At 38.0% G+C, this 15,265-nt stretch overlaps 1 protein-coding gene across 2 annotated transcripts in view; it reads left to right on the top strand.

Moving 5' to 3' along the window:
* Positions 1-15,265, top strand: part of LOC150079024 (cytosolic carboxypeptidase 6) — a 591,251-nt gene that overhangs the window by 80,963 nt on the left and 495,023 nt on the right. For both annotated transcript variants that reach the window (XR_016547524.1, XM_090382641.1), the window contains exon 2: positions 6,432-6,560. Coding sequence is in view for 1 of the 2 variants with exons in the window: in XM_090382641.1 (XP_090238767.1) it covers positions 6,432-6,560 (129 nt within the window). In the remaining variant the exon portion in view is untranslated. The remainder of the gene's footprint in view (positions 1-6,431; positions 6,561-15,265) is intronic.

Genomic DNA, 15,265 nt, shown 5'->3' with positions numbered 1-15,265 from the left:
CCCTTAATCTTATTATTTTACTCGTTATGTTTAAATCTGTGCTGCTGAAACTGTTCTTGGGATTTCGTAATTTTTAAGTTATTCAACTAGACTCCAGTAGAATCTGTATTTCTAAACGAAAGCGATCTTTAGTGTGGATTATTTTATAATACTAAACTGTCCTCTGCGTTACTAGATGTGTAAAATCCGAGAATTTCATCTGTGGATTTATTTTTTTTTAAATGTTATAATTAAAAATATAAAGAGACATTTGCATTTTTACAATCAGATCAGTTAGAGGTTGCAGATACTGAGAGACCACCTTTGAAAGTTACTACAAAGCATGGCATTTGATTGAGTCATGGAAGCCGACCCCCTAAAGCTTGTATTGAATACTGGGACACTAATATCCCACCGGCACGTCATCCGGAGAAAAGGAGGGAGGGCTGTGAGACCACAGTCTTTAGAATCCTGTGCGAGGTCAGGAAAAGAGTCACATTGTCCACGTGAACACGGGCTTTGTTATGTCCCTCCCTCTAGGGATCGGTTATTCGGAAATAGTGGAGTGGGTGTTGACCCCGATACTTCAGAACCAGTACATATTAACGAAGGGGGTGGAGTGAGGGGATGTGTTCTTCGCTTTTTTCCCTTGTAATTAGGAAGGAGCAGGTCATGCCCATACTGAAGGACTGCAGTGCGCTGCATTTAATAACTGAATCAGCGCATAAGCCATCTATCGCGTTATAGGAGCTACGCCACTTGCTTTTCTCTTGAAAAAGACTATGATGGCAAGTTCAAGCATCACCGAGTCAGTCATTGTCAGGCGGGGGTACAGTTTTCCTCCCCTGTGGTGCCCACATTTTTAACACTTTTAACTCACGCTGTTTCAGCGCTTATCCAGCGAAGCCTAAACTAACTCTAGCAATCATGCACTAGACGAAAAGTTATTTGGCGATTAGGAGAAACATTAGCAGGCAATGTCTGACCCAAATTAGGGCATTAGTTCTGTTAAGACTTTATTCATTATAAAAGTAGAATCATGTATAGCTACTTATTTTAAAAGTTTCTCCTCTATCTACTTGAATCCGCCACTGTTTAGTTACTGTATGCAGTATGTTGACAGTCTGTGTGATATATACGAAATATATATGTATATATAATAAATAAATAATAAGAATGATAATAACTGCCAGATTCTTATTGGTTCAATTTCAGTTAAATTTTGGATGGATGGCTCAGAAAATCTTTCTAAAGGAGCCAAATGTAAAATTTTATGAAAATACATCTACAGTGAGTCAAGGTATTGCATGCGGACAGACAGACGGATATGGTGAAGACAATGAGAGCTTTATATATATACATATATATGCTAACGCGCCTATTATTGTAGTCTAGAAGAACAGCTAGATGAATCTACATCTTCAAGTAATGAGAATACATCGCAATGCAAATTATTGATTTTAGTCCCTTCTTTCAATGCCTATTTTAGAAAGATTTGTGAAGCTTTCCATAATTTCATTAAAAGCAATCTAAATGGCAATCCGGGAATTATTGTTGTTTATTTTTTTTTTCCCATACACATCACATAGGCTATTCATATATCGTATATTGTAGCTGTAGAAAAAATGTTCTTGGTTCGGCATAAAAATTGTTGTTTTTTTCTATTTTTTCGCTCATTAATATAAATATGTATTATTTATGTATTTATATTAATAAATATAATAAGATACAGAAATAATAAAATATTACTATTTGCTTATTATATTAATCAATAGAAATGTTAAATACGTGTTATAGTTCAATTGTTTTAAAATCCAGGGAGAAATAAGTAAACTGCATTACGAAAGCGTTGATACTATTCTACGATTATTTAATTTATTAAATCACAGAACCTGAAATACCTGTTGAATTTCACACACTGTTAATTATAAAGCATTAAAGAACGTGGCGTCAATATGATGATTAGTTGTATGTGCAGTGAAAACAAATGCCTTTATGTACACGGCGTGTGCACAAAACTCATTTGAAAACGTTATTGTGTGAATACAGTACGTGATGGAAACCTGCAACTACTTTCAGGTGTTAGAGGATAGTTTTTAAGTTTATATCCAACAACTTGGAAAATGTGCGAGCTGCAGTAGGGCATAATCGCAAAACTGTAAACACTGCGGAATTTACCAACGAAATTCCATGAGAACACACGCAATTTACAGGCATATTATATAAGGCTCAATATGGCCTAAGTTGCTGACCCTTCAACAACAGGAACAAACTGTAAGGTTCCAAATGCCAGAACTAGGCACACTGCAGAGACATTTTTATTACTTTACTCATCCATCCTGTCTGTCTAAAAGTACACATAAAATCTCTCATTTTTTACTGATAATTTTTGTTATTTTATACACATTTCAACCAATCAAATGCAGAAAAATAAATTAAACATTCTCCCTCGCACAACGTCTCTAGTGACGTATGCGCACGTTCCATCAACAAAAAAAGTAACGTAACCAGTTGACAATAAGAAAGCTTACTCGGTTTATTGGCACCATTCGAATTCGATACAGAAAGAGCAGAGAGCGCGTGTGACGTCACAAAACTTGCGTATCTATGAGCCACTTTGATGAGTTCTGAAAACATTCGAAAGACTCGAAATCGATCTGCCATTCACTTTGAAGTCGGTCCCTCGAGATGGTTAAATTTCTTCGCGAAAGATACAATATCGAAACGCACGTATTCATCTCTGTCAACATATCTAAAAACTTTTGCGCAAGAAGCGGGGAAGATGCGCCATCTCTCGTCAGTTCTGAACAGAAAAACCAGCCATTCTGATATTCGGATTCTTTTTAAAAGAGCGCTGTCCATTCTATTGATAAGCACGCTTTTTGCGCAAAATAAGTTAATAAAGCCGTTCTTCCGTCTATTTTCTCTCTCTTTCTATTCAGCCGACTGTCTCGTGTGCTGTTTATTTATACATCCCGGCTTCCAGGACTTCCAAGTCACGACCGCGTCAATCTCTATGAATTATCTTAAACGAGCGGCGTTGTTGACCTGTACATGAGTACGAAGGGTTGTTTACCATCATCGAACAGTGCCCGGTTGTCGGCAGCCATTACGACCAATGATCGAAGAAAAATCAACACTCTCTATTGGGGACAAACTATTGATTTGCTTCGAAAGAAGAAACCATATTTTATTTCATTCGGCTACTTGCGCGGCAAGAGTCCACAAATGCATCCTTAAATGGAAGTGTTCCCATACTTACGACCGACATAAAGCGCCCCATTATTCGCGGCACGAGCGGTTAGAAAGCGGCCGTAAAGAAGCACCTTATCTCGAAGCGATACTGCCACTGATGAACCAATAAAGAAAATAAGGAAAATATCGCCGAAAATATTCCCTTTATTTTGATCAAAAACAATTTTCCACCCTTTATAGTTTTTTGTAGAGTTTACGATCGACTCGGGCCTTTTATTATTATTTTTTTTTTTATGTTTTATATGTATTTTTTTTTTCTTTCTTTCTTTCTTTCTTTCTCTGCCCCTCTCTTCCTTTCCGCTCGATTGTACCGCGGCGATTACACCTAATCTGTTTACTGTCGACTGGATGCTCGTAAACCGATAGCACGAGCTCCCATCTTCGTAATTTTGCAGAAGGAAAAATTCTGCAGGAACACAATCTATCAACGGCCTTTCTGGAAAAGCACTTTTGCCGAGCGTCCGTACAGAGCGGGGGCCATTGGGCGGCTATTGTTCTGTCAATGATAATAGGGCTTCTAAATCTGCAGTTCCCTTTAGTCTCGCGAGGTTAATTTAGCAAGAAAGAAGGAAGAAAAAAATTGCAGATAATGTACGATGGCCATTCTCCAGAGAAAAGCCCCCTTAAGACGAGCCAAGTCAGCCAGTTGTCGAGCCAGACCGAGTGGAAAAGAGATTGACTGCGATTTGATAGGTTTGCAATTACAGTGAGGTACGAGCCCGGACTCGGCTGCGATATGGAATGCTTACCACTGATCAACGAAACTGAAGCCTCTTCCGCTATCTGTGCTGCGTGATCAACCTGGAAACCGTGCGAAATAATAATTGATTGATAATAGATTGGATCCGGGAAAAAATAAGGGCGGACGACTTCCGTTAAATACGTTAATATTTTTCTTCTACTTCGTATATTAAGTTGTCAGCGGAAGATCAATGGCACCAACAAGATTGGGAAATTCTGTGTTAAGGAAGAGGGGGACAGATAGAGAGAGCGAGCGCGATGATGTATGGTGAATGAGAGAGACGAGAAAACAAAGTTTGGGAAATATGACAGATAGATGAAAAAACACAACGGGTTTGGCGAAGTAAAAGTAGAAATTAAAACGCAGATGCGAGAGAGAGAGAGAGAGAGAGTGAGAGAGAAACAGACAGAAGGGAGCAGACGTATACGGATAGACAGATGAAGAAAAGGAAGGGAGAGAGAGAGAGGAGAAAGTTAAATGAATGACATAGGATGATAATTAAATACACTATAAAGAGGGTCCAGTTCAGTTGCTTTGAATTTAAAGAGGCGATTCAGGGCATGAGGCGTAGATGTATCGTGTCTGTAAATTGCGTGCTGTTGTAGCGAGGTTTTTAGGAGTATCAGCGACTAAGGTCATATTACTTATATTGTTTGTAAATTGCGTGAGTTCCGAGGTCGGGTTTCTGTTTTTGCTGGATGAAAAACCCCATTTTCCGGGAAATAAAATCATGCTACCCTCGCCTGAGATCGACTAACTCAGCCACGTTGGGAAAAAGACCCCTAAAAATTCCTCACCTCATCGACGAGCCTCGAACTCAGGTCTTTTCCACCCGGTGTTGGAGGACAGCGATCCTACCAACTGCGCTACCCACGAGGGTCAACATACAAAGATGGACAGATATGTTTAATTTACAATTTCTTATAATGTGCAGCATATTCGAAAGGTGTGTTCCAGTATGTAAGGCGTCCCATAAAGTTCTGTAACATGGATTGATGTCTTTCATTGTACTAGATTTCGACCACAGGGATTCAACAGCATGGAGCTGAGAGGTCAAATTAAAGTGGAGTTGGTACTTCTGCGCTTCCCAAGCTCCTGATACATGTCCGGAATGATGTAATTAAAATAAAATAATTAAACTTTATTTTAATTAAAATAAATAAATAGAAAAATAACACACAAGTACAATGATAGTTCTATTCAGATGGGAAAGATCCAATTCAAGGAAATAAAAGGAATTCATGACATCATCAGTCCAAACACACAGAAAATTAAAAGAAAAACTTCCACCTTGTATACATCCGCCAACTAGACAACTTGCTCCAGATACTTCTGTGACACTCTTTCTTGTCCATAGCCATATCCAGATCATATTTGTTCATGAGTGGCATAGTTCTTTTGAAGAAGGAGTTCTTGTAAATCTCTGTCCAATATAATCCAAGGTCAAGAAAATACTGGGCTCGTCTTCGTGGGGAGCCCAGTTGGGTGGAAAATACCTGACTCTGAATCTCGTCAATGGCACGAGGAATTTTTATGGGACCAGCCAACCGACCATCATCCTCGTTGGTCGGTTGGCTGTTGTAGGGTTTTAGGTGCATCAGCAACTCAGGCCATATTGCGCCGTATATAATGTCTGTAAATCGCGTGTGATCAACTTACTGTTTGCTGGACGAAAACCATGCTACGCTCGCTTAAGACCGACTAACTCAGCCACGTTGTCATAAAACTCATAAAAATTCCTCATGACGGTGATTATAACCACTGTGCTACCCAAGAAGGCGGTACATCCTAGTAACAACCGTGGTAAGATCGAATATTCTAACCTTAGTTGAACTCCCTAACCATCTGGATGGATTCACCAGACATTATCATCTATCCAAAGATCAAAAGGAACTTATACAGATCTTCTATGATGAGGTTCTTCTTGATGAACACCATAGGTCTCTTCGATAAACTGGAATTTAACGGTGAATCAGACCAGGCGGCAATATTACTGATATCTCATGAGATATTTGCTCCATTTTCCCATAATAAGAACATTATCTCCATCTACTTGTTTCTTCTGTATCTTTTTTTTTCTGTTTGTTTGTTTTAATGAGGCGAAATTTGTAAATACTGTAAACTTATGCAAATTTGAAAACTCATTCCTTTTATAACTACAAATTTTAGTTCATGTAAATACAAAGTTATGCCACGTTTTCTACGAGTTCTGTTAATTTTGTCGAGCAGTGTATTAAAAGTTCAGTTTCAGCTCAAAGTTATCAGACTACAATCCTTATCGGACAACAATCAAAATCAAAGCGCTAGTGATGTATATAATTTATGCTAATACCTTATTAGCATAAACAGTTTTTAATACTTTATTTTATTTAATTATTTTTGGTATTTGTTATGCATATTCTCAGCTAGCTATTAGTAAGCAATCATTTTTTTTTCTTTTCATTTCTCCTTGTAGACAGCAGCAGCAGTGACGGAGAGCACGGAGGAGAAGTTAAAAACGTTGCTCGACAAGTAATGAGACCGCCGGGTCACAGTGGCAAGGCCAAGAAAGGTCACCTGGTATTCGACGCAAGTTTTGAAGGAGGTACTGTCACTGACATTTTTTAATATAATTTAATCTTTGTAGCCATTACAGGAAACCGAGATAATAATAAAAGTCCGCGGCCGCGGAAACTCAGTGAGACACGTGAATACCGGATATGAAACGCAACAATGCGCATCCTTCGCCCACCGAAACGTTCCTTCCCTCTGCATGCGCGCGTGCCAGCAGATTGGGAACCAATGAAGACTCGCTGAAAATTAAAATGGAACAGAGAAGCGGACGGAGTAATTGCTCGCTCTCCCAATGAAAGAACAGCCGTAAAAAGAGCGGCCGTGGCGTAATAAATAAAAATTTATACGCACGTTTCCGTGGAATGCAAAAGGCGCTTTTTAGAAATAAATAAAAGTTCAAACTGATTCTAATAAAACAAGAATTGCATAAACAATTACAATCATGCGTCCAATTCTGAACTTTCATCATAAAATGGTTTGTTTAATGCGATTTTTTTTTTTTCTTGTAGCGCCCTAAGAAAAAAAATTTATTACTGTCGTAAGATTACCTTTTCTAGCCGAACTTGCTACCTGGAGCAATCTTTAGCATCGGGACAAATTAAATTGGAAAAACAGAATGTTCTAGAAGTCACAGGAGATTAGTCCTTCATCTACACTCTCTTTTTTTTTTCTTCTTTCCTTCAGAAGGGAGAAATAGAGCAGAACTTAATTGTTTCTTACCTATTCTTTCTTTCTGACGTTTTTTTTTTTTTTTTTTTTAGTTATTTTATCTGGTTCAAGGAACACTCTAATGCTTGAACATGCGCAGTTAAGAACCATCGTAAAACTATAATGGCTCCAATTTCTCTCCCCGACTTTTATTAAATGTTGCCTGATACAATTTGAGACGTACTGGCGAACCAGAATGGCCGGTGCAATGGCGACGTTAGCAGTTTTTTATTTTTATTTTTTTTTATTTTATTATTTTGACACTTTCTGGCTGCGTGAATGAAGACAGAAAATGCATTTTACCTTTTTTTTATCTGCGATTAACTTGAATAAGTGGTAATGACGCTTAATAAGATTACGCGTGGCTTGTAATATAAAAGTAAGCTAAGCAATCTTTCGACTAAGTATTAAAAGTGATATTTAGTTGATCTAAGGTAAGTGGTGTAAGAAACTGTATTTGTCTGGCTCTATTTAGTACTCGCATTACGTTTTGCTAAAAGGTGTATTCGTAAAAATGCACATAAACTCCGCTTCTTTAAGTACGCATAAATAATAAGGAATAAAATTATCTATTCAACTATGAAGTAAATCACTTTTAGTGCACTATTTGTGAATCACAACCATCTTGTTGAATTTTAGAAGAATTTTAGGTTTTAACTTGTGAAGTTAACTGAATGGGTTGTTAATTTTTTTTGTAAATTCTACAGAAATCCATTAGCCAGAACCAGTGGAGATCCCAGAATTTTCTAAAGGGGGGGGAGCGAGGAGGGGGCTAAAGCAGCGTTCGGAGAACCATTCAGCTTTAATCTTTATGTAACAGTAAAATTATATCCACATATAATAGGCTTGTTTGAAACGGAATTCTCCACCCTTACACAGAGAGACAGCTGTGGATTGGTGGAAATTTTTATTTCAGATGTGCAATCATTGAACCACCTTTATTCTGTTGGTATTACTCTTCCCACCACAGCCCTCACAATGATTCTGAGTTAAGTGGCTGTCGCAAAGAAAACTAACGCCAGGATTCCTTAGATCAAAGAGAAGTTAAGTAGCCTTTAAAAATCTCCACAAATACCGCGAGTGTTGTCCTGATACTTAAAAGCATCCTAAAAATAGTTTATTTCGCGTGGAGAGCGTGAAAAATTGATAGAGGAGTGGAGTGGGTAAAAGGATTGAATGTTTCTTGTTTAGCAACAAACTTACTTTTCAGCTGACTCTTGAGAATTGTTGTTGTTGTTATTTTAGGAGCATTAGCAACTAAGGCCATATTGCTCCGAGATATGCGGTGGTCATTCCCTGACCTTTCCACATCCTCCGTATTTGGTGGTGACGGGCTCGAACCCCGGTCTAATCAAGAAGCGTATGCTATGCACTGCTGCTCCTTCCCACCTGGCTACGAAGGCGCCGACTCTTGAGAAATCTATGAATAGATACAGATACATGGTTTTGCGCGCTCTCGCACAAAACACTCCACTGTTGCAGTCCAAGAAAATTTAGACTAAAATCATACCTCAGACTACAGCGGCAAAGCAAAGGGCTCAAAGTAGCGGGAATGCTTTGGTTCGGGGGAGAATTTCCGAAGGCAGTTCGAACACGAACTGCGATGAACCTTGCACAGTCTCTCCAGGGTAGAATTTTGTCTCAATTAGAACATGCAGGATCATGGAAAGCAAAGTATTGGAGATATCAAAAAAATTGAGATTCAAATGAGCTGTATTAGGATTACTAAGAGTAAAAAACTAATAAAATAGTAATTAAATTTGAATAATTGCAAGTGCTGATCAAACCATCAAATGCAGACATTGTGGGAATATCAGAGACATGGTGTTACTCAAATATAAGGGATTCAGAATTTCAGTATGAGGAGTAAATGTGCACTTTCACTCCTGCGTGTGGCCACTGCTAATCTGTCAGTCTCTGTATCCCCCAAGATAGCAATTCTCCAACCCACCTAACACTGCCTCGATAGCATCAGCAAATGTTCTTCCACTCCTCTGTCCTACATTGCACAAGGACAGCCACGACAGGACTGGAGGGAGGTTATGCTCTTAGTTAAGAAGCACAAAATCTAAGGCAGTGCATCCAGTGGACATTAGTGGCCGGTGCAATGTTGAGTCAGTTTGGTATGACTTAAACTTCGAAAACAAAAATTGAAGGAAGGAGTGTCTTACAATCCTAATGACTGTAATGAGTATAACAAACAACTATACAGAAAAATATTGTGGGCCAGTAAATCCGAATGTGGAAAGTAAATCAAATCCCTCATTATAATGGGGATTTTAATTTTCCACTTACTGACTGTATCTTTTTGGTTGGTCACTTACAAACTAGCAAGACTTTTGTGGATTTATTGGATGATTGTTTTATACAACAGCATATTAGAGGGACAACAAGAGGGAGCAATACCATTGATATGATTATCAGCGGTGACTGTTCATTCATTAAGAATCTCGAAATAATGGAACCACTGGGCGGAAAAGATCATTGCAAAGAATGCAAAGAAAAGCAGCAAAGACTTTAGTCATTTACTTTTCTCTATTTATGCAGACACTGGACAGAAGGGGATGAATCACATCGGTCCACTAGATAAGAATAGTTTAATTGTTGATGATCCTGCTCAAGTTGCTGATAAACTGGATGGGTATTTTGCACCTTTTACATTCACACATGAGGAGTTTTTTAGGGATGGGGATGCCAGAAGTGTATCAATATATAACATGGAGCTAAACCCCTTTTTGCGATTATTGAGAGGAAATTGAAAGAGAAATTGATGAAGCCAAATGTAAAACGGCAACTAGGTGGATGGGATCTGTCCAATTATATTAAAGGAGGCAGAAAAGTTTAGTTCTGATTACAAGATCATTCCCGTATTTAAGGGAGGCTCCTATGAACTGGAAATGGAATTAAAGGGAGATATTAGTAATTACAGAGCTGTTAGCTGGACTTCAGATCTTTGGAAAATAATTGAACCGCTGATTAAAGAAGTAATGCAGGACCATCTAGAGACTGGAATGCAATTATATTGCAATCGCAGCGAGGAATTTTTAAGGGGCAGTCTTATCTGACCAATCTGATTGGATAATATGATACATTAACAATGCATTTTGATGCAAAAAAATAATAATTTTTGCATCGTATACTTCGATTTTCGAAAAGCTTTTGATACTGTTATGCATAAAAGACTGCTATACAAATTGCAGTCTTTTTATGCATAACAGTATCAGGGGAAGTGTGGCATTAAGAGAAAGTTTCTACTATGGTAAAGGGACAGTTGAGCGGGAGAAGACAGAGAGTGGTTATCAATGAAAAATGCGATTCTTGAACTAACGTTGTTAGCGGAGTCCCCCAAGATTCAGTGCCGGGCCCATTTTTGTTTTCTATATTTATCAGACTAATATCTAAGTTTGCAGATGATACGAAAGTTGGTAGAATAATTAAATCACAATAACCAGGGTATGCCACAGAAACAAGATCTACAAAGATTAGGAAGATGGGCTAAGTGACAAGTGAAGTTTAATATTAACAAATGCAGGGTACTTCGTATGGGTAGAAGTAATCCCATATTAACGCACTAGCTGCTGGGTACCGCACTCGGGCAGTGAAGAATGAAAAAGACTTGGGGGTAATTGTGCAGTCAGATATGAAGTTCTCTTTGCAGTGCAGACTGGATTCGAGGAGAGTTCATGGGGCTGCGTCAATGATATACAGCAATTTTTCCAGCAAGGATTAAGAGATGATTATCTCGCTGTATAAGGCAAGAGTGATGCAAACAGGTCTGGAAGCCTCATTTTTTTTTAAAAATAAGCGATCTCCGGGTTGTTAGGAGAAAACGTCGCCCCGAAGCTGCCAAAGAATCTCCCGAGGGTCTATGACCGTGCGTATACACTCGTTAGCACACATACTGTAAGAAAGGAGTTTCTATGAAAGAATTACTTCTCACAAATCTTTCGTCCCGAAACTTGAATCACTGCGATGGCTTCAATGATGTCATTCTCGGAGGAAGTGAGAAATAATTCTCTGGAGTGAATAATCTCGATAGACGCTATCTTTAGAAGAAGGAAAGGCTAAGGTGTGATATCCAACTTCCTCCCAACAGCCATTGGCCTATAAAGCACGGCAATGGCTGTCGGTTTGTTTGGTCTCCTACTCTTTGTGATGGACCGATAGTTTTTGATGATGGTATCTTGAAGAGGGAACGATATTTAGGCATTCTTCCAACACCCATACTGTTTTTTGTTGCAGAACTTTTCATTTTTTAACATGACAATATCTCTGTAACAAAGTTGGTTTGTAACAGCATGGTTTGGACATTATTACAGACATAATATATATAGCGCAATATGGTTTAAGTCGCTGATGCGCCTAAAAAAAATTAAAGTGCTGTTTGTTTATAAAGCTGTAATGCTTGCTGAATGAGTATCATAACCTTCGGATACCACGATCTCTGACCTTCGTTAAAAGGAAAAAATAAGCCGACATATGCTTAGGCCAACTGAGGTGGAAATTGTAGCAGCAACTGTCAAGTTTTATCTTAACAGTTAGTTACAGTTTGGTAATTAGGCCTCGAAATCTGGCAATGCCACAACAATTCGCACTAAACACGCTTAGCAATGTATCATTATTTGGAGGATCGTAAGCATGTATTATGTCCAGTATTATTGACCCAGGAGGTCCATGAAGTAATTACCACTACCAGTGGATCGGGTGTCAGCGAGAGTCCTTCTCTGTGAAACTTGGTTCTTGTATTGAATCAGGATTTAATATCCGTCAGGTATAAAATTATGAAACAAGTGAACAGAAAATTATGAAATTATGAAACAAGCGTAATTCGTGGTGCTTGAACACACGCAGTAACGAACATTTAATACCTGCACGTTATCGCTAGCCATCATCAAAATTGAAAATTATTTATTTAAATATAAATTTTAATAAATTAATTAAAATAAAACTGTAAATATTTAGCATTAAAATAATTTAATATTTTTTTATTATTATTATCACTTAAAATGACAAAGGGATTTTAAAATATATCACTACCATTGGGAACAGTCTCGAGAGTCCGTATTCGCCCTTTTAGAGTCCAGCAACTTCATGTATGGCGAAAAGCCAAGATATCTCAGAATCTATCTCAATGAGTTCAGCGGTTCAGAATATGGAAGGTGTTTTTTGTGTTTGCTGTAGTCTTTGATCTATGAAATAGGTTCTTTATCCTCCTTCAAGACAAAAAACTTACTTTTATTTGTTTGTTAATGCGGCTGGGTACAGTGGGATAAACCTGTAATATTTACAATTCAAGGACGGTCGTGGCATAGGAAAAAAACAATTGGAAATAATCGCATTTACGATAATGTGAATGAAATAACAGAATATGCATTAAATTATATCTGAAGAAAAGCATAGAATTTCTGGAGAAGTTGCACGTCATTATACGTACTAATGCTAATACTAGCAACTGTTCGAAATACACATTTAATATTAATTGGTCCTCTAAGTACTCAGATCACAGTTTGGCGATAGTCTCTTTCCAATTCATTTTCCCCTCCCTCTTTTCCAAACGAGTGGTCACGGTTACAGGCTAGATTGGAAAAAAGTCGTGGTAGTCTCGTAAATGGCCCTTGACAAAATGCCATTAAGCATTACAAGAAGGCGAAATGGGATGATCTGCGTGATTTCTGTTTCTTTTTTTCCCCTTGGTTGGACTACTGTTTCTAATCTGCCGATTCCAATATTATGCCAATGAAATTACACTTGTAGGGACAAAATCCTTTATTCTTCATTCCAGCCTAAATTTTCGGTTTTTATCCAAACTGTGGTTTTCCACTAAATGTGCCAAGGCTGTTCAAATTAAGAACATGACATATAGCAGTCGGCTGCCATCCAAATCTTCAGCTTCATTTTCTGCCTACAACAGAGGCTCGCAACAGTTATGTGTTAAGAAAAGCCTGAGATCAGTAATATGGTACATGTCAAATTCATGTGGCTGTGTCCATGTACCAGAGTGGTCACATGTCCAAAGTGACATAATTCTGTTCGTTATTTCCAGAGCCTTTCCCGAGTCAAGGTTGATAGCTGAGAAAGACAAAATAATCTAACTGTGGAAAGCTTCTCACATCTCGGTTGATTTTATTATATATATTTATCTAATCATTTGTATTCACAGTTTTAATTATGTTAACTGAAAAAAAATCATATTTTGTATTTTATTGTAAATATTGCAATTTTATTCATATGTACATAACCCGTATATTAATGTAAATTAAAGCACCATTTTGATTTCAACTGTGTCCGCGTTTCATAGAACGAGAGATGTGTGGATAGGATCGGCGTGTGTGTGTGTGTGTGTGTGTGTGTCGGTTTGCTCTTTGCTGGTCGAAAAACCTAAGTTTCAGGGAGAAAAAAACCATGCAGTCCTCGCTTGCCACAGATTAATTCAGCCACTTGTGAAAAAGCCCATAAGAACTGCTCTCGTCATGTTTCTTGTCCAAATGGTTGTCTAGCCATCTTGGCCTCTCGTTTTATTCTGGTGTTATAAACTGATTTTATGCAATGATTTTAACTTGAAATATTTTGCCTATAATGGCATCATGGCGATAGTCATTTCAAATAGGGATGTTTTAAACTGATACAGTGGCCTCAGTAACGTTTATGTTGTACAATCCTACGTGTATATAGATTTTATCTTATTTTGAGAGAATTCGAAAGTTTAAAAACGTGTTCTTCTTGTTTAAAGAGAGAGAGAATCAGGACAAGACTGATGTATGTTCTGAGACGTAAGAAGAATAATAATTTTGTAAAGCTTCAAACCACCAATAAATAGTTTCCACTCTGGAAATAAAATGGACGACAAATCGTTTACATGACGTAGTATAAACAGATGAGTCTATAGGCGAACCTTTTAGAATGTCATGTAATATAGAGAAAGGAAATGAAGCCTCTCATTTAAAAGATTTTGGCAAAAGTCGTATCCTTTCTTGTAATTTGGAATTAAATGAACTTGCTTAAAAAGTGGAAGGATAAGAATTGCAACGTAGATAGTATTTGAGCAAAATGGTTAGAATAGAAACACCACAGGGTGGATTCTAAAAAAATCCATTTGGATCGGGAGCAGTAGAATCTTGTAGTGACATATAAGTAAATTATTCTGACATGATTCTGCTGCACCCTTTGCATAATCCTTTCAGGATTAAACGGTTCTACTGGAAAAGCCTCTGTGGCACGTTTCTGGTAGTTTATATCTTACAATCGACCCTCCTGAGTGCCACAATTCATCCACTTTAGGGTAGATAAGTATGTGTTAAGCACAAAAGCAATTAAGGCTATGAGTCGGCAATATATTATGTCATAAATTGCGTAACAGGTAAATTGCATAACTTATGGACGATTTGCCTGTTTTCTGGACGAAAAACCCGAGTTTCTGTAAAGAAAAACCATGCAGTTCTAGCCTGAAACCGACTAATTCAGCCATGTTGTTAACAAAAGTCGGAAAATTCTTCGTGTCATTGACAGGATTCGAATCCAGGGCTTTTCCACTCGTTCTGGGATTAAATGATTGTGTCCACTGTGCTACTCGCAAGGGAAATTGATCCACGTGTGGGGGCGATTGTAATATTGGGTTTTTGTGAAAATATTTACAAAATACAGCCTGTAAGATAAATGTTACATTTCTTTCAAAGATACAATATATCTACAGGGGTGTCTGAAAAGGCTGGAACCAATGAGATTTACACTACATCTTCTTACTTTCATTTACAATATATGTTCAACGTGTCCACCCTGACTCTCCACGCATTTTCCCAGCCGGTTTACCTTGTTTGTTTGGATTATTCTCAGCATATTTGGATCGACAGCCGCACAAGCCTTGCTAATTCTCTCTCTAAGATGACGAAGATCTCAGATTTTTACAGCCTTCACGAATCCCCAAAATGCAAAGTTCAGCGGGTTAAGGTCAAGTGATGTTAAGGTCAAGTTAAGATCGTGGTGTCCACTCCCTTAGCCCTCTCCTCCACCCTTTCGTCCAGTGTTAATGTC

The sequence above is a fragment of the Mastigoproctus giganteus genome, chromosome 10 (genome assembly GCF_048544385.1).
Source record: "Mastigoproctus giganteus isolate SK-2022 chromosome 10, ASM4854438v1, whole genome shotgun sequence".
NCBI classification, from domain to species: Eukaryota; Metazoa; Arthropoda; class Arachnida; order Uropygi; family Thelyphonidae; genus Mastigoproctus; species Mastigoproctus giganteus.
Note: the sequence above shows the minus strand (reverse complement) of the source record. Positions and strands in the feature narration are given on the sequence as shown.